At 39.5% G+C, this 26704-nt stretch overlaps 1 protein-coding gene across 3 annotated transcripts in view; it reads right to left on the reverse strand.

The window, feature by feature from the left end:
* The window catches only part of CTTNBP2NL (CTTNBP2 N-terminal like), a 44052-nt gene extending 18909 nt beyond the window's left edge, over nt 1-25143 (reverse strand). The window contains exons 1-2 of one of the 3 annotated variants that reach the window (XM_032762564.2): nt 25062-25143; nt 10457-10564 (exon numbers count right to left, since the gene is read on the reverse strand). In XM_032762564.2, the coding sequence (XP_032618455.1) occupies nt 10457-10555 (99 nt within the window). In that variant the 5' untranslated portion in view covers nt 10556-10564; nt 25062-25143. Of the gene's footprint in view, nt 1-10456; nt 10565-19889; nt 20033-20880; nt 21122-25061 lie in introns of those variants that run through there. The other 2 variants (XM_075064814.1, XM_032762563.2) reach the window with 2 other exon arrangements.
* Between the last annotated feature and the right edge of the window lie 1561 nt (nt 25144-26704).

Raw genomic sequence — 26704 nt, forward strand, 5'->3', positions numbered from 1 at the left:
CAGGCTATTCAACTATTTGTAGAGGAAAGATAAGATTCCTAGGCAGAAGAGGAGAAAACATTTGAAGTAGCAGATGCGCCGAAGGAGAACAAAATTCAGCTAACTGAAAGACTAACAGGTACTCAAAAATAATATTTCAGATTCTGTTAATGAAAATGTTGACACACATTGGGTGCTGCAGTAACTGGCTGGCTTTGTTCAACTTGAATTAGGGTAATTGACTACTGCTAGTTTGTTTTGAAAAAGGTAATTCTGGTTTTATGGAGCAGAACCAATATTTGAAACAGTAAAGAGATGTTTAGTGTGCAGATAAGCATACTGATGGCTCCACTCTGCTAGGAAAATGCTATTGTTTTCTCTGGGGATTTCCAGGCTACACAGGGCCGAATGTTTCCCACACAATATCCTTCGGGTTTCTTTCTTAATGCTCTTTTTACTGAAGATCTGGCTGAGACAGAACATTGCATCATGGCCTCTCGACCATCCTCAACTTCCTTTACTGAACCACAAGGCATAAATTAGTGGAACTTTCCAATACAACCTTTATTGTTTGGAGAGAGAAAGAGGAATGTATATATAGCATTTAGATTTTAGTTATTTTCACAGTATTTATCTGGACCCACAATTCCCCAGCAGTTTAATCTGTCCTGAAGTTCCTCCTTTAGATTATGGAAAATGGCATATTCTTTAAATAGCTTCCCCTACAGTCTTGAACTTCCTTATTACTTCTTTCCCCAGAGACAGATGTTAGAAAATAAAGATAAGCTGAGGTCACAGTAATCAGGGGTGGGGATTACTGACTTTGCATTAAGCAAACAGGAAGAAATACCATAAAGAATCAACTCCCTATCGTTGTCCCACAGCAGCTCTGTATCTAAATACTGAACATGATTTTGACCAAAAAGCGGTTACTAGTAGATATTCTAAGACAGACCCAAAATAACAAGGCTTTTACCTCTTGTTGTAATTGTCTAGTCAGTAAATCAGATCTCTAGTGAACCAGTATAATAGCACTATCGATATTAGATGAAAAAGCCAGCGAGTTAAGGTAGCTCAAGCTTTGTTCACATAAAGGTTATGTTGCAATTTGCAAGAAACCACAGGGATGCTCCTAATGCACATGAAATGGAACAGACTACAGCTTCTCTTGTGTGTAAAACTGAAGTGTAGCCTAGAGACTACAAATCCCAGCATGATCCTGGCCTTCCAACTGATCAAGATGGATCACAGTAGGCTTAGAGTTCCTGTACTGAAGATGATGGCCCTCGTGGGCTGAACTTAGCCCACAAGCTGCACTTTGGCCATCTCTATGTTAAAGAAAACAGAATGTGAAGTTGAGACTGTCACACAAAAAGTATATACAAGTAATAACACAGAGGGGAGAAAACAATTATCTAATCATATTCCTTGCTCAGAACTCACCCAGTTACTGGACAAGTGGAAGGCAGCACATTTTATCATGATTTATTGGTGAGCAGGTCAACTTCTGAATTGAAACATTAATGAAAGTGAAATTTTCCTAAATATATACAGAAAAAGCTGTATCAAATATTGTAATTCAAGAGAACAGAGTACAGCAGCAGCCTGCTAAATCCAAGCATTTTATAATCTGCACAAAGAAGAACAAAAAAAGTATCAGTTGTCTTGCCCCTTCTCTTAAAGATTTAGTAGCTGCTGTAGTGGGACCTTACAGTACTGAACAGAAAACTCAGAAATCTAATTCAATTGACAACTGAACGATTTGTTTTGGAATGCATTATCCTCACTTTATTGTTTGTTCATCTGTTTGTTCACTTGCAAAATGCAGTAATTCAGATTCTCCCAGTCAGTAATGCTAATTAGCCAGGTTCGACTCTGCTATGAAAGAGCTACAGCCTCAAGCAAGAACAAGCCTGAAAGCTGCTTCCTGTTTTCTGATCTAAAAGAAAACAAAACTTCAGTTTTAATGAATGGAGAATTCTGTTCTCAAAAAAGAGAAAGGGAACAAAGCACTCTATAAATGTTGAGGATGACTGATCTGGTTTATTTTAATTGATTCCTTTCACTCACATGATTTGCTGGATCTTAGAAGGATAATTTGGGGCCCCACTCATGCAGTCCTTTCTATATGGCAGTCTTTCACAAGTAAGGACCACAGAAATTGGCCCTTAATGTTAAATTGTGTAAAGTGATTCTAAACATTTCTCATCCCCAAAATAGCAGCTACCTTGTTGTGTGCTTTAAATATAATCAGGTGGAAGAGGGAGCAGAGTGTCCTGGAAAAGAACTTAAGATACGAAGGTGAGATTACAGTCTAATCTGGAGCAAGATGCAACAAGCGAGATTAAGAAATAATTGGAGGGAAGAGGCAGATGGGGAAAGCAAGATAAGAGTGACAGTAATAAAGTCTCAATAGCTCACCTAACTGGCATGCATAAATTGACTGTTCTAACTCATTTGAACATATTTAAAATAGGATCAGCTCATCCTAATCAGCATTCAATTTAGTCCTGGCTGATTTCTTGCAAGAGTTCTAGCAGAAGGTGATCCTTAGAAAGGGAGGGTGGCAGCCTCTTGAACTAGTTCAGTGAGGCTCCCCGCCTGTAGAGAGCAAGATGGAAAAACGTGCACAGGCACATCTGGGCGATGCACAGGGGCAAAGGTAAGTAGGAACTTCAAGATAAGGCCATTGCGTAGAAACTAAATGAATTCTTTGCATCAGTCAATCACAGCTGAGGATGTGAGGCAGATTCCCAAACCTGAGCCATTCTCTTTAGGTGACAAATCTGAGGGACTGTCCCAGATTGAGGTGTCATTAGAGGAGGCTTTGGAACAAACTGATAAACAGTAATAAGTCACCAGGACCAGATAGCATTCACCCAAGTGTTCTGAAGGAACTCCAATGTGAAATTTCAGAACTACTAACTGTGGTTTGTAATCTATCATTTAAATCAGCCTCTCTACCAGATGACTGGAGGATAGCTAATGTGACACCAATTTTTAAAAAGGGCTCCAGAGGCGATCCCAGTAATTACAGGCCTGACTTCAGTGCTGGGCAAATTGGTTGAAACCATAGTAAAGAGCAAAATTTGTTGGGGAAGAGTCAACATGTTTTTTTGTAAAGGGAAATCATGCCTCACCAATCTACTAAACTTCTTTCAGGGGGTCAACAAGCATGTGGACAATGGGGATCCAGTGGATACAGTGTACTTAGATTTTCAGAAAGCCTTTGACAAGGTCCCTCACCAACGGCTCTTAAGCAAAGTAAGCTGTTATGGGATAAAAGGAAAGGTCCTCTCATGGATTGGTAACTTGTTAAAAGATAGGAAACAAAGGGTAGAAATAAATTATCAGTTTTCAGAATGGAGAGAGGTAAATAGTGGAGTTCCCCAGGAGTCTGTACTGGGACCAGTTCTATTCAACATATTCATAACTGATCTGGAAAAAGGGATAAACAGTGAGGAGGCAAAATTTGTAAGTGATACAAAACTACTTAAGATAGTTAAGTCCCAAGCAGAATGTGAAGAGCTATAAAATGATCTCACAAAACTGGGTGACTGGGCAACAAAATGACAGAAGAAATTCAATATTGATAAATGCAAAGTAATGCACATTGGAAAACATAATCCCAATTATGCATATAAAATGATGGCGTCTAAATTAGCTGTTACCACTCAAGAAAGAGATCTCAAAAAAGATATATTGGAATTGGAAAAGATTCAGAAAAGGGCAACAAAAATTATTAGGGGTATGGAATGGCTGGCATATGAGGAGAGATTAATAAGATTGGGACTTTTCAGCTTGGAAAAGAGACAACTAAGGAGGGATATGGTACAGGTCTATAAAATCATGACTGGTATGGAGAAAGTAAATAAGGAAATGTTATTTACTCGTACTCATAACACAAGAACTAGGGGTCACCACATGAAATTAAAAGGCAGCAGGTTTAAAACAAATAAAAACAAGTATTTTTTCACACAACACACAGTCAGCCTGTGAAACTCCTTGCCAGAGGATGCTGTGAAGGCCAGTAGTATAATAGGGTTCAAAAAAGAACTAGATAAGTTCATGGAGGATAGGTCCATCAATGGCTATTAGTCAGGATGGGCAGGGATAGTGACAGAAGCTGGGAATGGGTGACAGGGGATGGATCACTTGATGATTATCTGTTCTGTTCATTCCCTCTAGGGCACCTAGCATTGGCCACTGTCAGAAGACAGGATACTGGACTAGATGGACCTTTGGCCTGACCCAGTATGGACGTTCTTATTTTCTTAGGGCAAGGAGCTTGAATCTGATATGATGAGAAACAGGGAGCCAGTACAAAGAAACAAAAAAGGGCATGACATGGTCAGAGTGACAGGGAAGGAAGGCTATTTTAGTGGCTGCAATTTATACAGGTGTGTGTATTCTTCCAGTACAGAAGGGCAGCTTTTTATGTTTTTAATTAGTCTGCCAGTGTGCATCATTTTTGTTACCCTTTGGAGGACTGCAGTGACATTTTAACAGAAGGCACATAAACTTCCTATGATGCTGGTCTTTGTTGCAATATAAATTAAAAATTATGCCATATATAACTCCAGAGATTTCAAAAGTTTATTGAATCAGATGTAGAATGTGTACATCCTACCATGTGCTAGTCTAATGCAATCCTTATCTTGCTGAATAACCATCACACGATTTGAGTAAACTTCAGGATTTTTTGCTAGATATTAACATTTATTTACATAATGAAAATATTGTAGAAAAATGCTATTAAGTTATATCTTACCTACTGTTAGAACAATCCTGATTTCTGACCTTATGGTTTGTTACACATGTATTTTAGATTGCTCTGTAGAGGAAACAAAGATACAAATTTGCTCTGCCACTTTGTAGGCCAAATCCACCTTCTTTGTAGCTTGTTTGGTCTCTAGTCTTTAGAATACTGGAATATTTGAAACTGTAACATGACCAGTGACACACAGTCAAAACCCATATCGAAACGGGTTTCTGCCTGCTTCCAGCGTACTTCTGCAGTGCCAATATACAGTCAGCATTAAAAAAATCTTTTTCCAAAGTCTGGAAAGACATCTCATGATAGTGGTGGGGAAACACACTGAACAAGAGAAAACAACAGCCTCAGAATTATCAATCAGATGGTTTATCAGAGGATGCAATCAATGCTTGTTTCAGCTCTTAAAATTTTGACTCTTGTTCCTAGCAGATCTATTCGTCCCATTTATCCTGTATGCATTTCAGTTAACTAAAGTTCTCTTACTAGGATTTCAGTCCATATCGGTTAGATACTGATCTTAGCAAACTCCTTCAGTGTTTTTTCCTGTAAAATTTTCTACTTGTCAAAATAGGAGCATATAGACTGGCATACAATTTGCATCATGCTACTTTACATATGTTTAAAAATATTGTCTATTTTATTCAATTAAATGTTTTAGAATAATTATGATATATGAGTAAATACAAGAAGAAAGAGCTGTAGATCCCAGAGGCTTGGGCTGGTTTTGGCTGCAAATTTTCTGCTGCTCAAATTCTGTCTTTGTGATTTTTTTTCTCTAACATAGTAAAATGTTCATGAGGGTACCAAAAGTATCCTGCCAACATTGAGTTCAACTCCAGCCCTGACTGTACTAACTCTAGCTTCTGGGATTGAGGTACAAAACATTGTGAGGAGACCTATAATATTCCACCACCTGTTCTACTAGCAAGCCAGTTGGAGAAGAGAGGGATTTTCATTTCCCCATGGGTAGTACGCTGGGGGAACCACAGTGAAAACTAATTTTGAAGCAAAGTTTTTACTTCTCTTTTCCCACTAACTTCAGTTTTTGCTATACCTTTATTTTGGGGGTGGGGGGAGGTAGGAGGCTGTGAATCACATTACAGCTGATTCTTTACTAGAGCTAAGGGAGTCATTAATTTGATTACTTAGCCACTTTACATTAGGTGATCTCCATGAGCAGATCATAATTTCATCTAGTTTGTTAATTATTCAAATGTACTTGTCAAATTCTTTGTTGGTTGGTTTTATTCTGTATAAATTGGTCACAAACACTACACTGCTGGTTAAATCTCCATTTCAATTAATTGTTGCTCATGCCATTATTTGAATGTACATACACTGAAGCCATCTTACTTTGGGTCAGCCTCTTCCTTGCACCCTATCAAAAAAATTGCAGGAATGCAGATCTACACTAAAGTACAAACTAAGTGTGTTTGCAGAACATTACACAAAGCTTGTGAGAGAGTAACGGGTGTCTTGAAAAGCCAAGACATTGTCTGGATGCAAGAAGAAAGTTCAATAGAGGCCTTAAGATACAAGTTTTTTTCAGCACACAGTATTTTTGTATGCTCTGAATTGGATTGAGGCTAGTGGGGCATCTGAAAGGCTAGCTAAGTCAGCACTGCAGGAAGGCAAGCAATGTGCCTTTGCAGTTTTGAGATATCGAAAATTGTAACATTACAAGTAATGACAACCCAACCTGAAGTAACCTTTAATATTGAACATGGTCACATTTTACTATTTACTTCAATAACCTGCCAGTTCCATTTCTTCCTTTCTAATGTTCCAGTTTCTCTAACTTCAAAATTATTGAACAGATAAAGCACATTTCATCTAATAATAATGGCTTTTCCCACCATATCTCAAAGGCAAAAAGCTAATGTTTGTTCAATTTTTTAGCCACTGGAGCCATGAGATTTCACACTATGCATTACTCCTCCAAATAATCCCAGAGATTTACATCTGCACAAATGAGGAGAATAAAGGGAGGAAAAATAATGAAGACAAAAAACAATCCATCTCTAAAAAAACATGTGATGTGTCAGCTACAGAATAATCATCACTGATAGCAACATCAGGTTGTGCAGAACTAATGAGGTGATGGCCTGACATACAAGGCAGATCCCAAATCTTGAACCAAGCCAGATCTCATTTCAAATCAAAGGATCCAGCTTTCTTTTGTATACAAATTTAAAATCCAATTTCCAATCATCTAATGTAATAGAGCGGACCGCAACATTGCTAGCTTCTTTTCATTTCATTCATGCTGCCCAGTGCTGAAGCCTGGAAAGATAACTTCTGCCTAAACACAACATGCGCAGACTAAACATAATACTTATATTTGATAGCATGTGGCACTTTCTTATCCAAATGCTTTCTTAATTATAGCTGTGGTTTCTCTGGGTGTTCTCCCTATTTGGGGGAAGAGCTTTACAGAAGACAAAAGCTGCTTGCAGTTAATAAAACTAGACTAGTGCAATAAAAGCAATCTTTTATGAAAACGTGCAATAACTAAACATCTGTTACCAATAGAACCAGAAGGCATTATAATGCATAGCACACAAGGACAGGCTGTAAAACTAACCATCATGGGGTTCTCTCTTATAAGCATATTGGTAACTTTCAAAAGCAGACAGAGCTACAGTTAGTTGGCTTTGTCATTTAGTTTTGGATGTTTTAGAATGGATCAAATGTGGAGGAACTGAAGGTAGATCTTTCAAGGTACTACACATGGAACCTGTTTTTATTTGCCAGCAAACATACAGAGTCCATGTTAGGCTGCAGAACTGTTCCATTGGTATCCACTGTAAAGGTCCTCCTAATGTGTGATGCAAGAGAACTGCCGTGTACAATACTATACAGACTTTTAATAATGGTATCTAGGCACTATGGTGGTTAGTTCCTTAAAAGTACATATAAGCAGATACAAGCCCATATGGTGAAATATCAAAGGGAAAAAGAACGTGGAAGCAGCGTAAAAGGGTGGACATTACCAGAGGGGAAACAGAAAGAGAACATTGTGAGACAACAACATTATCACATTATCTTTAAAAACTTGTGGCGACTGGGGGAGGTCCTGGATGACTGGAAAATGGCAAATATAGTTCTCATCTTTAATAAGGGGAAGGAGGAGAATCCGGGGAACTACAGGCCAGTCAGCCTCACCTCAGTCCTGGTAAAATCATGGATCAGGTCCTCAAGGAATCCATTTTGAAGCACTTGGAGGAGAGCAAGGTGATCAGGAACAGTCAACATAGATTCACCAAGGGCAAGTTATGCCTGACCAACCCGACTGCCTTCTATGATGAGATCACTGCTTTCCCCATACCCACAAAGCCAGTTGACATGACAGATCTTGATTTTAGCCAACCTTTTGATATGGTCTCGCACAGTATTCTTGCCAACATGTAAAAAAAAGTATGGATTGGATGAATGGACTATAAGGTGGATAGAATGCTGGGGAGGTCTAGAGTGGATATTGGGGAAAACTATTTCACTAGGAGGGTGGTGAAGCAATGAAATGGGTTAGCTCAGGAGGCGGTGGAATCTCCAACCTTAAAAACCTCTAAGGCCTGGCTTGACAAAGCCCTGGCTAGGATGATTTAGTTGGGATTGGTCCTGCTTTGAGCAGGGGGTTGGACTAGATGACCTCCTGAGGTCTCTTCCAATCCTAATCTTCTGTGATTCTATGAACACTAAGAGTCAACATCAGAATTGTTGCATGGAATTTCACAGTTACCATAGAATGCACAGCATGCAGAGAAGCAACCCAGAGCAGCTTTTCACACATACAAGTCAACAGAGGACAGCATTTTGAAATAAAATTGTGTCAGACAGCAGACCCACATGACTATCTATCCCATCTTTAGATTTGAGATAGATGCACTTAATCTTTGCCACTCAGCCAGAAAGAGATTAACCACTTGCACTAGCTACAACATACATACAAAATACAGACCACACAAGATGACTGTAACTGGAATTTTAGCATCGCCCAGGACAGGAATTATGAATCTAGCTATAAATTCTATGTCACTGTACACAAGTTACCAAACAGTAAACCCTCAGAAAACTTCTCTATAATTGTTTTCCCCACAATACTTTTGCCTCATTATTCCCACACCTCCATTCTCCCACTTAATATTCCCTCTCAGAAGAGAACAGATGAATTTTAAAACATTCCCTAAAGAACAACAGATCAAGATTGCCAGATAAAATGGAGGAGTCAGCGCCACAGCTAAGAATACCTCATTGAGAACACCCTGTTCTCTGCACTCTCTCATTTAAACCTGAATGCCTTGGATAACTGTAGCTGCCTTGATATAACAGAGAAAGGAAATCTCAGTTATATAGGACAAACACCACAGGTCAAAATCAGCACCTTCAACCACTGCCCAGAGACAAACAGGAAACCAATGCAAACAATGGAGTAATGAAGAACAGACATAATGTGATCCCTACAAGGGCCAGCTGAAGTTTTGAGTGGTCTTAAGGTATGGTTTCCTCAACACAGGTCGAGTGCATTGCAACAGACAAACTGCAAGGGGATAAAGGCATAGATAAGGATGAGAAGGTCCTGTATCTGAAAGAAAGGGATGCAATTTTCTAGCCAAATGCTGATAGAGAAAACATTACTACTGGTATAGGCTATCCAAATGCTTCTAGAGAGAGATCAGGACTTCAGTCTGTGACAGAGTAACAAGTGATGAATCAATTACCCCATCGAAGGGGCAGAGGCAGTTTTGCAGTTTCAACTGGTTGCTTGCCTCTCTCCAGGAGCGTTAATTCCATCTTATCAGCGTTGAGTTTCAGCTAGTCAGCCTGGATGCAAGCCCCAATATCAGCTACACATTTCTCAACCACACTGTCCAGCTCCAACAAAACAGCACTGTGCCTCACTCACACAGGCAGTGAAGGCTGTGGGACTCCCTTTCTTTTCTAGCAACTTAATATACATACTACATGAAAGGAGGGTACAAGAACACCGTGCAGGCTGCCTACACTATGAGCTCTTGAAGAGAATTAGTGTGCACACAAATAGCACTGTAGCTGCAGTAGCAATGCTAGCAGCAGCTGTGCCTCTGCTTCCACTAGCACTGCTACCATGGGCAAACTGCTATTTATATTCCCGCTAACTTGATGAGAACTAGTGCGAATATGTGTACACAAGCAAAGAAATGACAACCCCCGCCTGAAGTGTAGATGCAGCCTTACTATCCCATTGGGGCTATGTTATTCTTAGCATGGAACTGGCATCTGCTTCTTAGGAAGCAGCAGAATAGTCACCCCTGCCAGAGAGATTTTGAGAGCTTATCTTCTCTGCTGCTTTCAAGAGTTTTCTTATTGAAGAAACAGGAACATGTGAAATATTTAATTAAGAGGTTTAAGACTAACCCTTTTAATTCTTCCTGATAAAGAATCAAGAGCAGTTTTGGCATCAGAAAGGAAGTACTGACATTTAAAATGCTCTCTGCACTTAAACAGTGAACTGCTTGCTTTTGCAGCCAACTTTTTGGTAACGAATTCCAAGATATAGATCAATCTACAGCACTGCCTATCTATACTGCTGATATCCAGTGTGAATGTTTAAAAAGTAATAAATCATTGCTGCTAAACCTCACCTTGTGATACAGGCCTTTGGCAGAACCTACAGGAGGATTTCTGTAGCATTTCTGATCAATTACCGTACTTACAACATACCTTTAAGGCATCTATGACAAGATCTCTTGCTTCTAGTTCTCCTTCAAGAATACTAAATAGCGTCAGTAGTTCTGGTTTGCTGAGCTTTTCCAGATTCATTCTGAATATCTGAAAAACAAAAGTAATTAGAAAAGAATTAGTTCACTAGATGTTGCTCTGAACAACACCAACGGTGATATTCTAAGACCCAGGAATGCACAACCTTCATTGAACTTGGAAACTTTAGACCTTGCAAGCTGTATTGTTAAACAAAGGAGAACACATGCACAACATTGTTTGCTTTATGACCTCCAGAACTAGTTGCAGAAGATTGATTTTTCATCTTTTCCCAGGGGTTCACAAGCATATGCATACCCAGATAGTGTGGGCAGAAAATACGTGCTGATGTACAATATTCACTGAGCTGCAGCCAAAATTAACAGGAGAGAGAAGTGATTTTTTTTAAAATCACACTACTGTGGATTATGAATCTGAACCATAGAGCTGCAAATGTGCCTCTAAGAACATAATCATGGAGCCATACGTCGGGCATATAACTTGTAGGTTAAAAATGGCTGCTTAAGAACAATACCTTTGCAGTCCAAATTGATCCATTTACCATAAGATAAACATTAAGTTTACAAATTAGCATTTCAAAGCTACATTGTACCTTTTGAGCCATCCCTAATAACATCTCCTGAGGCACAGACTCAAGTCACTCCACAAGGTTAATGCCACAGAAATATACACACATGCAGAACTTTGGTTTCTATTCTCTCTATGGAATTTCTTCAGACCATAGCAGCTTGTGAAATACAATTTTAAGTTGTACACATTAGAATGCAGATCCAATACTTCTGGACACTGCATTTTAATTAAGAGTAACAATAGTCACATCATACATTTTAGCAAGTCTGTATGTCTCTATAGTGGAAGCCTAAAATACTCTGCAACGAATATCTATAGGCTGTGAAAAGTCCTAAAATTAAAACACATTCTTGCACATATCCTTCATTGCAAGGCTACAACAGTAAGAGCTAAATGTGTCAAATTTATCCCCAGCTTTTGCCACTCTTTAACACTTGCTAAAAGTCAAAAACGTCAGGGGATGCATGAACGGACTTCAGTTTGTTATATGGTGCTCAGCTGTGCTAGCAAAAGATGGATTTATCCACTGGATGGTTAATTTTTAACCTTTGGTTAGACAAATATATGCAGCAGAATGGAATACGGTGAAACCTACTACTCTAAAGTCACTACTACTTTGCAGGTAATTTGCATAATTGTCTTGTGTACAGCTAAGCAAATAAAGCCATGTTCAGTCTTGTTTAAGCAGACACAAGCTGGCTGAGGTAATATCTTTTACTGGACCAACTTCTGTTGATGATAGAGACAAGCTTTTGAGCTATACAGAGCTGTTCTTACCAGAAGAAGAGCTCCGTGTAGCTTGAAAGCTTGTGTCTTTCATCAGCAGAGATTGGTCCAATAAAAGATACTGCCTCACCCACTCTGTCTCCCTAATATCCTGGGACCAACACAGCTACAACATTGCAAACAAAAATGGATTATTTACACAGATAAAATTTTCCAGTTTCTGGGAAAGGAAAATTATCTTGTTCAGCCAGAAGAGTAACAACCTTAAGTATCCTCTATAACAGTGTTTCCCAAACTGTGTTCCATACAGTGTGAATAGGTGTTCTGTGAAAGATTCATAATTAGAAAAAAGGGTCTTTACATTTTTTTTATTTTAAAATTTGGCATATTTGAAGTGTAGTTTACAACTCTGTTTGAATGACTATAACATAACTTACTATAACATAAAAAACTCTTTTTCCTGTTATTGATAGATCTCGTATTGAATATCATGGCGTAAAGAGAACATGACACGCAAGCATGTTGACGTCTACCCCTTTCGGGCACATTTCAGTTAGTGACGTCGTACCCCTTCCGCTCGAGGCTGCGTGAACTGCAGTGGTATGCACACACCATTCTCTTTACGCCATGCTGAATATAACATATTTCACTCGACACATTCAAACCTGTGGGTCTTTACCGTGTGTGCGATAAGCACAACTAAACTACCTTTGCTTGAAACAATATAAATATTTGTGACAAAATTTGACAAAAATTCAGTATTTCTAAATATTTTTACTAAACCTAATCACTATGGATTTGTGGCTAAAAGAAGGAACTTTGAAACGAAAAGCAAGTTCTTCCAGTACTCCAACTGTGGTCGAAATAAACGAGCAAAATATTGTGACACTTCAAAGTGAGGATGAACAATCACAGTCTTTTGTTGCCAAAAAATCTGTTAGTACTAGTGAGTTATCCAAGGTGAAAGAATTTCCACTGAAGTATATCAAAAAACAAGCAGCAGCAGGTGTTAAAAGACCGAAACAAAAGTATGATGAAAGTTATTTTGCTTTTGGTTTTACGTGTGTTGGAAATAAAGATGTTCCTGATGCGCAGTGCGTCATGTACAACAAAATATTAGCAAACAGTTCACTGGCTCCTGCTAAACTTTGTAGGCATTTGGAAACCAAGCATGCTGAATACAAAGATAATATTTTCAAGAGGAAGCGTGACTCACTTGGAAATTGTAAACTTCCGATGATTAAAATTGCTAAAACATAACACAAGTGCAACAGAGGCATCTTATCGAGTAAGTTACCATACAGTGCTACCGGATAAGCTCACACTATTGGAGAAATGCTTATCAAGCCTTGCGCGAAAGATATTTTAACGTGCATGTTGAGCGAGCAGTCTGGTAAAAAAACTGATGCTATACAGTTGTCAAATAATACTGATGCACGCCATATTAAAGATCTTGCTGATGACATAGAAAAAGAGCTAGTTTGCCAACTGAAAATTTGCTATGAGTACTCACTGAAGCTAGATGAGTCCACTCACGTTTCAGGACTTGCTGCGCTACTAGTATTTGTCTGATATAGATTTAATAATATTATTGAAGAGGATCTGCTCTTATGTGAATTTCTGCAAAACAACACAACTGGAGAAGAAATATTCAACTACATCAACAATTTTATCAGAAAGCATGAAATTAGTTGGGGAAAATGTATTATGTACTGACGGTGCTTGGGCAATGATTGGGAAGATGAAGGGGGCTGTAATGCGAATCATAAGTGTGGCACCAGAAAGCACTAAGAGCCATTGTGTTCTACACAGACAAGCACTTGCAGTTAAAAAAAATACCAGCATATCTGAAAATTATGCTAGATGAAGCAGTACAAATTATCAATTTTGTCAAATATCGACCACTTCAATCCAGGTTATTTAAAATTTTGTGTGAGGAAATGGGTAGTCAGCACAAAGCGCTTCTTTTATGTATGGAAGTGAGGTGGCTATCCAGAGGAAAAAGTGCTTGTGAGGCTTTTTGAGCTTTGTAGTGAACTACTGGTATTTTTCACTTCAGATAATTTAGGATGAAAATTTAATGACTGTCTGACAAATTCCTCATGGCTAATGAGACTTAGGTATCTTGCAGATATTTTTGCAAAATTAAATGAAATTAATCTGCTGCTGCAAGGAAAGAATGTGACCACTTTTACTACAATGGATAAAATTTCGTTGTTAAAAAAGAAACTGGAATTCTTGGCATCTTCTGTAGAAGAGAATAACTTCGACTGCTCCCCGACAGTACATGAATTTCTGACTGAAATAAATTCTACAGTCTACGAAGAAGTTTCTAGCACTATTTTATAGCACTTACATGACTTGCAGGCCTCTTTATTAGAACATTTTCCTACAAGTACTGATGATAATGCTTGGGTTCGAAATCCGTTTGTAATTACAGCCAAAGCAGTCGGCATTACTGCGCACGATTATGAAAGCCTAACTGACTTAATTTCTGATTTGAAACAAAAGTTTAAGGATCTTCCACTGAATAATTTTTGGAGTAGCCTAATTGAAGAGTACCCTAATGTGGCTAAACGTGCAGTTTGAGTGCTCCTTTCTTTTGCTACAACTTATTTGTGTGAGATGGGATTTTTGTATTATACTGCAACAAAAACCAAATATAGGAATAGACAATGCTGTGTCTGACATGAGGATTCAACTTTCCAGTATTATTCCTAATATTAAGTGAATTTGTGATAGAAAAACGCAGAAACACCAATCCCATTAAATCCACATTTGTATTTCTGTTTATAAAAATAGATTTTCCTAGTAAAAATCTAATTTGTTTGGTGTTTGTGTATATATAAAACAGTTTTTTTTAAGTAGAACACTGTTTTTAATTTTGACTCTTGCACTTGATTTTTGTACTACTTTATACATGCTTTCCAGATAGAAATTGTTAGTTCAAGTTATTTTAAATTTGTATTTTTGCTTTGTTTTATAAAATAAAATATATTTGAGCATAAATAATGCAATTTTTTATTTGAAAACCAAACGACTACAAAATTATATTATAAGTGTTTCGTAATAGGCTAAAAAGTGTTCCATGGCCAAAAAAGTTTGGGAAATGCTGCTCTGTATACTTTAAGAGGAATTTAAAGTAATGATCTATTCCTGCCCTCAGCATTAATCAGAGGGCACTGATTAATTATTATTATTAACAAAGGATAATATTCTTGTTTCACTCAAAGTCCACTGTGAAATATTAAAACAGCAAAGTTTCAGCAGAGCAGTACAGCTTTTTTATAGGGCTTTTCTGGGTAGACTTACACTGGCATGTCTAGAGAGTCTTCTTAAATGAAAGCACAGTTATGGCTGTTTTTGGTACTGTGGTTGTGTTAAAATGCAATGTAACTAGCCATTAAAGAGCTGTCAGCATAGCATGTGTTCAGTACTGCAGCTAAATGAATTTACTGTCTGAGGGAAAGAAGTGTGACTGTATAATAAACAGTTTGGTAAACCTCTAAATGTCTGGTTTCATGATTTCCAACAAGACCAGCCAGCCATAAGCTGGGGCCTTCAAGACAGAGGAGGAAGTAAGTGGTTCTCCAAGCAGCAGCAGCAAGAGAAAGTTTAAATTCCCTACAGCGAGGGAATTCCCTTCTGACAACTTGCTACCCTACTTAAAAGCTGTGAATACTTCTAGGCAATTCCTACAAGATATAGAATTCCATTTCTACATTGGACAATGATGAGTTAGACACTATCTCTTAATTTGGTTATGAGTAACCAAATCAATATGAAATTTACTGCTCTGGATTAACAAATCCACTTTTGTCTGATTCACTGAAACACGTTTTATTTGTACAAAAAAATAAAATAAAATAAAATAAATCAAAAAGGGGCATGACCTGTTGCTTAAACAAACAAAACATAGCTATAGGAGAAGTCTTGAAACTGCCAAATAAATGCCTGGAAAATTCTCAACAACAAAATCCCACCTTCCTGCTTTGTTCATGCAAATTGGTGAACTGCCCAGGATTATTTGCTTACAGATACTAAATTGATGTTAAAACACAAACTAAAAGTATTCAAACATTTTCAGAGAGAGTCGTCTTAAATGAAAGCACAGCTATGGCTGTATATGGTACTGTGGTTGTGTTAAAATGCAATGTAACTAGCCATTAAAGAGCTGTCAGCACAGCATGTGTTCAGTAAATTATTAAAATTTTGAAGTTCATATTTAACGCCACACTTACAGCAAAGGGAAGACAATTGGATTTAATGCAGCCTTTTTTCTTGAAGAGCAAGCAAATACAAATAACAAGGAAACTAAGGGTATGGCTATACTTGCAGCTGCACAGCGCTCCCATGGGAGTGCTCCCACGGTAGTGCTTTGAAGTGCGAGTGTGGTTGCGGCACCAGCGCTGGGAAGAGAGCTCTCCCAGCGCTGTAAGTACTCCACCTCCCCGTGGGGATTAGCTTACAGCACTGGGAACATGGCTCCCAGCGCTGGGGCACTGTTTACACTGGCGCTTTACAACGCTGTAATTTTACAACGCTGTAACTTGCTGTGTTTTTTCACACCCCTGAGCAAGAAAGTTGCAGCGCTGTAAAGTGCCAGTGTAGCCAAGGCCTAAAGGAGAACACATTTCTTTTTATGTGAATACTTCCCCTGAAGGGAAAAAGTTGAGGCCATTTCCACTACTGTTCAGAGACAAAAATTCTTTCTATCCTGGGTCATCTTTGCAGAACTAAAAGCCCTGAGATGATAATCAGATTCAGAACATTTTACAGTTGCAGTTTGGCTTTCGATGCTTTGATCTCTACTGCAAGTGTTCCTTATTTTAGAAGAGGGCTTTCTGAACCAGCAAATACATTTAACACCCATGGGTTCTGGAACACAGTCCCCACATTCAAATTTTTAATTAGAGCTTTATAAGAATTGTTGAGACTTGCCAGGAGGGTAAAGGGAAGACTTCTTTAAACAAGAGTGGACACTTAAGAATTTAATTTGGCCCAGCTTTTTAAAGATGAAATACCTGAATTATTTTGTCATTTTCATTTCAAAACAGAGTTTTAAAGTCAGCACATGCAGTGTATAGCACACTACAGCATTTTAGGAAAAAAATGCTGTATCCCAACCAATGCCTTGAAGTACAAAAAACCAGCTATATTCAGGACAAAGGGGAAAAAAAAAAATCAGAGGACTGGCTGGAGGATTGAAAAACGGATTTCTTCAATGAACAATATATTTGCTCTATCTTCATTACCACTAGAGTCGGGTGACTAGTACAATTTTTCTCTAAATATTTGTTTGAATATTTAAACATATGCTTTGAGTTCACTCCCCTGAGTATTTGTTTTCCACAAATATGCTAAGAAACTAAATTACTTTGCAGGGATGATCACCAAAACCGTAGATTTTAAGCCCACATTTGAAGGAGGCAAATTTGAAATGAATGTTATTCTCACACACTCAAGTAATAACACACCATCCACTTTAGCTGTGCATCCAAACAAACATCGCAAAATTCAAATATTGAAAAAACAGAAAACTACTTCCAAACAAGTTACAGACCAAGTTATCTTCAGGAAATTACTCAAATCATTATGAATATACATTTCCAAAAACTAATCTGTTCCCATGCAGTTTTAATCCTTAACCAATAAAGTCTGTGGATTCCCAATGAAATTAGACTGCTTATATGCCCATTTTCAGACATTCTTGAGACTAAGTTTGGCACATGTTAGGAGACATACTTGTTCCCTAGTCTCTTTCTGAGCGTAGTGTTACTTGGCATTGTCATCTTGCATTAAGTGGCTTCAAAAATACAAGACAGTTTTTAACCACATTTATTCCAACTGCTTCAAATAGACTTTCCTGGGAGGTCATATTCAGGTGCTAGTGTCTGAGGAATATTCTAACCTATAAATCTGAAACAGGAACCACTTGTAGACATGATCTGAACGTCCATAATACATCCAGGTTTGTCTGCAGGATATTTTGCAGAGACTAAATCATTTAATGTATCCTTACTTTAGTATAAGAGAGTTCATGGAGTTAAGTTTTAAACTATAAACTTCTGCAGAGAACCTGGATGTTCCTCCACCCTAGGACGGACTTTCAACATGTGCTGCATCTGCTGTATAGGCTGGCTGGCCATGAAGCCAGAATCTGGAATGTTCCAGGGTCTGCCAAGCCTGGAAGGCTGTGGATAAGATTCTGCAAGATAAATGCCTTTGACAGAAGAATCAGTAGAAACTTAAAAGCTGATCTAAAACTTTTTTTTAAAAAAAAGAGAAAATTCATTAGTGATCTAGTGTATTTTATCATAATATAGTTAATATTTTTCAGTTCTATAGTCATCAAAGGAGCCCAATGAACCTTGCCCATAGAAAGCCTGAGCTCATCTGTGAGGTATGCCTCACCTCCATTTTACAGTACTTCAAGACATGAAGTGTTTTCCCAAGGTCTCTCAAACAGTGGCAGAATCAGAAAGACAACCCAGAAATCCACATTCCCAGTATTCTGCTTCAACCATCAACCATGCAGCCTCTTGTACTCAATTTTACCTCATTATCTACACTTAAAATTTCTACTGCTTTTCCAGTTTAGGAGACTCATATTTGCATGAGCTTGATTAGATTCCCATTTCAGTAGGACATTGAATTCTTAATGACTATTCTGTAGGTAGACAATTGCTGGAGAACTGTAAACTGACCAATATACTTTTTTAGAGACACAGTTGTGCAAGACTAGAAACAAGACACCTCTCTCATGCCTGGAATTGTTTGGTTGACAATTATGTTACTTCTATGATATGAAATAGCTGGCTAGTTATAATAGCTATTTTGTACTGCGCAGAAAACGTGTAGTGCCATTTATAAACAGAAGCAGAGAACAGAATCATAACATCCAAAAAGTAACTCCCATGACTATCTAGAATTAATTTTACAGGCTGGGACCAGGGTAAGGGATATGGCTTTGTTTTCAGTTTTTAAAATTTACCATGCTTAAGTAGGCACTTTTAAGTTTATGAACTGTATGATTCCCATGGACAGATTTTAAATCTCAACATCCTGACTGTTCGCCCAGGAAATGGATGACTTCATTTTAACAGTGGGTCAGTTCTTCCACAGACTAATTTATGAAGGTTAAGACTGAATCAGTATTTACAGGAAATAGTATCAAATCATATTCTGTGAGATGTTCACTATTAAGTTGTATTAGTTCAGTGGAGAGAAGACAAATTTAAAATAAGGCAAGCATTTTCTTTTATCAATGAAGAAAGCTGATATTTTACCCTGTAATTTTTGAGGTCCTAAACGTGGCAAAACTAACTGCACTAACACCAGTACATTTAGTACTATTCTGAACATCAAATTTCACATTGAAAAAATGGAAAACCAGCATCTGTTTTATCAGCAGTACTTGGAGAATTATGCTTATTTCCGCATTAGCTCACATCAGCACATCCTCTGCAAAGCTGTGAGAGCTTCCTACTATGGTGCACTTGCTTGCCACCACTGCTCACAAACTGGATTTAAGTACAAATAAGAGAGGAGTTCACAGTTGACCACTGCCTGCAGCCATAAGCACGGTGGCTATCCAATCTGTTCTAAGTTATCAGAACACAGAGCTAACCTTTATAATTCAAAATGGTAATGCTTTGACCAAAGCATCTCCTATTTCTATAGCATCATACACTTACAAAGTGCTAACGAACCAAGTCCCTGCCTCCAAAGATATTATTCTAAATAAGCGCTTCATAACACTCCTGTAAGACTATTTATAGTAACCAAAAGCACAAATTCTATAAACTAGTCAGTACTTATACTGGCTTACACTTTAATTTTCAACTTCATGAAGCTCAAGATACTTTGAGATGGTGGACACACCCATACACACACTACAGCCTAACAGCAACAAGTCACATACAAGTAAGCGATAACTGTTCTTAGAGCGCAGTTCACCCAGCCATGCTGTACGTCTTAATAATGAAAATCTCACAAGACAGATATAATTAAAAGAGTATTTTGAAAAAAAAGCACTTGCACTACTATGGTTTTAAGACACTAGGTAAAGATCACTTACGACACCTTGCAGATCGCACACTGTTGAACCTATGCACATTTAGAAATGGAACCCATCTAACCCTTTTATCTTGAGGGATGCTGGTGGGGGGAAGAAGGAAGAACTAAAGTCAACCCAATTTATTTTAGTGCCCATTTTCACAAGAAAGGCAGATGTCTCTGAATCAAAAAATAACTCGGAGGCCATTACACCAATAAATTCCATCATCTCTCTGAATCCTATCCTGGGTCACTCTAGGCATGTCCTTTATATTGTTAAGCTCCCTAATTCCGCCCCCTCTAAACACTATTCAGAGGACTGTTCCCTCTCCATTCCTGCACAATTCCGCCCCCCCCCTTAATACCACACACACACTCAACCTGCCAAGTAGATTTTCACATGCAAACTTGCGAGAACTGACCGAGTACCTCTATATTCCTAATAAAAAGCTCCACTTATAACAACTTTAAAAACAATACTTAAGGAACAACAATTAGAACATTACAGTTCACATCCAGTACAATATGTTAACCTGTGTGAACACACAGAGATCAAACCACAAATACTATAGTATTTAGTCTTATAGAATAAATATTTTTATTGAGTCTGAGATCTGCTACACTTTTAAGACAGTAATCAAAAGTTCAGAGCTTAAACAAACAGAAATGATTATTGCTTGTCTAAAGGTAAGCTTCCTTTTAGCTGTGCTATGCTTTTTTGAGCAGAAACATAATTTTATACTTGAAAGCAACACTTCTTATGGAACATTTTCTTCTGAGCCTGTTAATATTTCCCTTAAAATAACCTATCTTCCAGAAATTATCATGAAAAACATACACACACAAAATTAAAAGAAATTTTAAACGTTAATACTTAAACATAATCTAACAGTTGTATTTGAAACTGGTTTTAAATTAGACTTAATTATTCTGAGCATACAGTGTTGGAGGAAAGGAGGAGGTAGGCTAGCAAATAATAGGAGTATTTCAGTACATTTAATCATGCAAAATACCTGCACAGATTATTATGAAGGTACTAGGCTACATTCTGCTTGTAGTCATGAATGTAAATCTGAAGTCCTCAGCCTAACAGAAGAATCTGATCCACTGACTCCAACGCAGCTTGATGACATACTCCATGACTTCTAAGGGGCCGGTGTTCTAATCAGACAAGAACCTAACCACACCACTCTTGAAAAGAACACACAGCCGAATGCGTAAGAGATCTGTCAGACAGTTCACATACGCTTAAGGATTTGACTCATGTGTCTTGTGCTCTTCCTTGCAACATCTTACACAGAACAGAAGTGGGCATTTTCCTCTAATGACTGGGGATACTTCCTGTCTTTTCATAGGCTATGGCTACAAATATGTTGTTTTTTCAACAATGCTTCTGTGTCTACAGCTCTGAATAAGCCTCATTTTAACTCCTCATAGCTGAAAAAGGGCTGATATTTTCAAAAGTCCACAGGCATTCAGATACCTCAGTGATAGAAGTCACACAAGAATCTAAAAGGATAGTTTGGAAATCAAAGAAATAAAAATATGCTGTTGTATACATATAATGTTGCGTCTGTGCTTTCAGTTACACTATTCAAAAACAGGCATACCACTCTCTCTAACTTCTTGTCTTTCCTCAAATGTATTAGGCAGTAAGCCAAAACCACGACAGAGATTTAAGTTAAAATGAGTAGCATTTGGAGTTATTTTTTGGGGATGGGGGAAGGTGGAAGATTTAGACAAAAGGCAAAACAAATCAACCCCTCTCCCAAAATAAGGTCCCCACATCAAGTTATTCTTATTAAACTGTGATGACAAACATCCCTAAAATCCCCCTGAAGTATCTGCTTTTGTTTTCTAGAACTACAGACTGCAAATATCACACTTGAAACCCCTGTTATATAAAATCCTCCTGCTACATCTCTAGATGGCAAATTTCTTCATTTAAGAAAAAGCAAATCACCTATTCATTTCCGCTATCCCTTAATCTCTGTCCTGTGCTAATGGTGTGCAGACAAGAGCTCTGGAAGAGGACTAAAGACTAAAAGCCAAATAATACATATCTTTAAGTCAAATACAAACACAAAATAAGCCACCTTCAAACTAAGATGCTCTGCACAGCCACATGAAGACTTTTTTCTGGCTGGGACCCAGTTAAGACCAAAACTTTTTAAAAATGCACAACAAAAGCATATTTGTGTTAAGAATGGACTGATCAGACATTTCTGGGGTCAGTCATCTCAGGTTAGAGAGCTTTCCTCTAAAAATGAATGTTTAGATAAACAGCTTGAAAAATCCATGTGTCTTCTTGTCACTATATACATGTAAGACCTTACACTGTTAAGTTTTAAATACCTTCAATACCAACTGAATTCAGATGCATTCAGCACCTTATAGCATGGGGCACTATGCTTCTAGCCCTAATGTTTGCAAAGATACAGGTGGTTTACATTTCAGAGGCTGGCAGATGAAATTTTGTCTTCCTGAGTCTGTGCACAGCTCCAGTGACTCTGTTGCTGCTGGAAGCCTTGCTGAGCAACAGCACAGTAGTTAATAAGACCAAAGTCGTTTTCACTGAAGCCCTGAGGGTTCTGAATAGCAGCAGAGAAATTCAAGATTTATGTAAATTTCACACTGAGAAAGTTGAACTGGATGTATGGTGTCATATTTGTAGCATAAATCCTGCTAAGCAAGGCTCACAGAGGATCACGCCTAAAAGCAGACTAGTAAAGAGAAGAGTGGCAGAGATTTTTTCCTTGCTTCCTTTCAGCAGCCAGGATCCTGAAGCAATATTCTCCTCTTCTTCATTAGCAGGAGTTCTGGGTTTCCATTGGAGGCATTACTCCAGGGCTTGACCCCTAGAGGGGGCTTCCCCACCCTCGCCTTTTGTATAAACCTCTCACTATTAGGCTTAGTTCTAAGGCTAGAAAGTGTCTGGTACATTTTTGAGACCTAATTAGATACATTTCTGTTCCTTACTTTATTCTGTCAGCAATTCTCTGACAGATATTCTTCATGCTTCTTTCCTCCATTTAGAGAAGAGGGGATTTTTAGAGCTAATTCCAATGCTGGTCTGTGAACTAGCCAGCACTGGTGTCAGCTAGAGTCTTAGCCAGCACCCCATCCGTTATAGACCAAGGATGTAAAATTTCATGACATCTATTGGGCCTCTGAATCAGAGTCTGTTCTCGGAGAAGTCAAACACTGGTTCATGAATACTGTGCACACAGACCAGTGTGTGTGACTTGGAGGCACCTAAAAAGTAACTATCCAAAATGACTGATCTACATTTTTAAAAAGATGACTGGATTGTTTGTCAAATCCAGAAGCCCCAAAACTGGTTCATAATGATAGGTGGCTTGTTGCCCGTTTATCTCCTCAAATTCATGTTTCAGAACATGCAAACAAAGAATTGCTAAGAGAATCCACAAAAATATAAAGTTCTTTTTTAAAAACACACATAAGTTATCAACCTTTTAACTTTTGCTTCAGAGTGCAAATTGTAGATAAGAAAAAAGGCAAAAACCTTACGTTTTCTTACCAAAAACTATTAAATATCTACATAATAAATTAGAGACAGATTATTTAGAAAGGCTTGGAAGATAACAGCTTTAAGTAAGGTGTTGTTTTTGTTTTGTTTTACATGGAGAAAGAATAGTCAATTTCACTGTTTTAAAGCCCTGATAGCCCTCCTGTTAACGGCTTTACTGCAGGGTGAGGGATTTCTGATGGCCATTTCAGCATCTCTTTTTGGAATGAGATGCTACCAGTGTGTCCCTATCTTTGCTTTGCCAATAGTTGTAGAGGCTTAAACTTCCATGTTAAGTATTCTCTGCCTCTTTCCTGTAACATAGCGAGGCCAGTGCCAGTTCAACATCTTCAGTCTTTGAGATAAGAAGCTGCTGCCTTTGTTTGCTCTCTTACTAGTCTGCTTCTCATTTCTCTCCATGGGATGCCACTACGCAACTTTTTATGATTTTCACTTTTAGCTTCTGCTCCATCTTCCAGGTAAGAATCCACTTCCTGCTAGAGATGCCAAGAACTTTTACTCTGGGTTATTAAAGACACAAGGTGGACAAGGAAATATCTTTTATTCAACCTCACCCACCTTCTCTCTCTAACATCCTGGGACCAACTCAGCTATTTCTCTGCTTACTCTGGGTTAACACATTCAGGATTTCAAAGACCATATCCAGCCCTGATCAGAGATATTTCTCTCTACATCTTTTTGTGTTGTCTACTCTAGTTTAAGATGTGGCAAAACAAGAGCATCAGTACTTCCTCTGCTAGTCCATTCTATGTCCATCTCATTGTTATGAACTTGGGAAGGAGGGGAGAAGCACACACTTCAGCCTGAAGAATTCCTTCTTTACTTGCAGCTCATGGGAAACCCTTTTGAATACAGTTCTTCCGCGCCCCACCCCTTGATGTTTACATCTTTCAGATACTTGTGGACGGGCCTTTACTCCATTCTGTTTTCCCACTTCAAAATTGTATTTGCATATAGGAGACATTAGTGAACAAACCCCAGAAACCATAACACCGCTAGGATTATTTTTGAGTGACACAACTAAAGTACAATAATCACCAAACAAACATACACTCGCTTTATACATTTTGCAGGAATTAATTTTCACAAAGGTGTGTATGCAAACTTCTCGGGAGTCTCTTTACATCGATGCACCTTGCGGCCAGTTTCCCCCTTTTAAAACCAGCAGGAAGTAAATAAAATCTCACTGGTAACACGTAAGGGTAACAACAGCTAAAAGGGTCCACGGGACGAGAACAGTGGCAGGCTTTCCTACCCCTCCCGCCTATGGCGCGGAGACAGGAGCAGCACGGTCCGTGCCCGAGGAGCGCTGCGCTTATGCGAGATGATAAACCTCAGACACCGGTTTGAAGTTGGTGCTTTAACCCGGGACACTTTATTTGTTCTCACGGGCGCAAGGTCCCGGCTGCCGCGTACGAGCAGCGCCCGCGAGGAGCTGCTAACTCCCCCCTCCGGGACACCTGGCGCGAGCTCCCGGCCCCAGGCTCCCCCCAGCCAAGCCCGCCCCCGCTGCGGACGAGGAGCGCGACGTTAGCCCCCAACCGGCGCAGCGTGCCCGGGGGAGGGGGCACGCGCCCCCCAACGGCCGCTCCCTCACGGCCCCCCAGGGCGGGGGCAAGCAGCGCCCCCCAGCGACGCACTGACCTGACCCGGGCCCCGTCCAGATCCGCACCCGCTGCGCCGCCGCTACCACCCGGCCCCGCTCCCAATCCAGGCTCCTCCGCCCGGCCCCGCGCTGACTGACATCGCGCCCACCAATCGCCGACCCAGCCGACCGGGACCTACAGCCAATCAGCGAGCGGAAGAGCGGTGAGGGGCGGGGCGCCGTCAGCCGGGAACGCCGACAGCCAACCAGGGCGCCGCCCTGAGAACGGGGAGGCGGGGCGCGGGGCTGAAAATCCCTTTTGTTCGCGCTCCTGGAGGGAGAGTGCGGGGCTGTGATTGATACGTCACTTCCGGGGGTGGAGTCTGAGGTTGAGCTTGCATGCAGAGGGCCTAGCCCGGGGCGGGGGCTGTTCCCAGGCTGTGCAATGCCCGGGGGTAGGGGGTCTGGGACTCCCTCCCCCTTCCCCTCCCCCGGGCCAGGGGAGGGGGTTAGGAGCTTCCCCTGTCCCCAGCCTGGGGCAGGAGAAAGGGGGGCACTTTCTCCCCCACCCCCCAATTTCTCCCTCACATCACTTAGTGTCTGGCTTCTGCTGCTCCTTCTGCATTAAGTTCAATTTCAACTTCACTGCTGGGCTATCTGTGCCACAGGGCCTCTACCCCCAATAACATGACTGGTAAGCTGTCCCTGCTCCTCGTGGGTGCTTACCATGTGCCCGATCAATAATTTAGATGACTGTTGGCGTAGTCCTGATGCTGGTGATGCTTGTTTGGTTCCTTCGGGCCAGTAAAGGGAGGAAGCCTGATCGGTGTTAGATGGTGCGAATGAAGCACCAGTGCAGGATGGCACCTCCCTCTTCCAGACAGGCCCTTTTATTGCAACCTCAAACTAGAGGTCATCCTTCCAAAGGTTTTGTCACTTCCATTACAGCTCTAAGACACCTGATTTTGCATTCTGAGCGCACACCCAATGTGTAAGCTTTTTAGGCCAGGTAACATCTTGGTTTTGTGCAGTGCATAGCAAAGTAGGACCTCAGTCTTAGTTGGGCCGGGCCCTTGCTGTACTAAGTAAATCCATTTAGTCATGCCATTGTTGGTGACATCATAGCAGAATTTTCACAAGCCTTCATGATTCATCACTAATTTACAGCACTCAGCAGCTGTCCCCTCACTGATCTGCTGCACACCATCATCCATCTCCTTACTGATTGTCCCCTGCTACGATGATCCTCTATCATTCCTTCCATAATAACTTTTGCAAGTTTCTATCTCTACAGCTGTTGTGACCAAAATACATAAGTTGGCATCTTTTGCTTTCTGACATCAGGGTTTGCTTCTCAAATAATATTTCTAATATAGGCATTCATCTCCCCTTCTTCCCCCATACAGGAGATAGCAAGAGTTGTTGCCAGCACCACTTTTGAAAAGTTTCAGTTTTCTTCTTCTCAGCAGCATTCATTTATCATGATTCATATCCCTAAATCATGGAAAAAATTATGCTTTTCACTAGTTATACCTGCATACATTTTGAAATGCCATGTTTTTTCCACACTTTCTTGAGAGGCCATACTTGAGCAAGCCCTCCCTAGTTGTCTTCCAACTTCTTTGGAAAAGCCTCCTTGCTTTGATATAGATAAGATATATCAAATCAAGGAGGCTTTTATATATAATGCCATTGTACCTTG

Source organism: Chelonoidis abingdonii, chromosome 4, assembly GCF_003597395.2.
Source record: "Chelonoidis abingdonii isolate Lonesome George chromosome 4, CheloAbing_2.0, whole genome shotgun sequence".
Lineage (NCBI taxonomy): Eukaryota > Metazoa > Chordata > Testudines > Testudinidae > Chelonoidis > Chelonoidis abingdonii.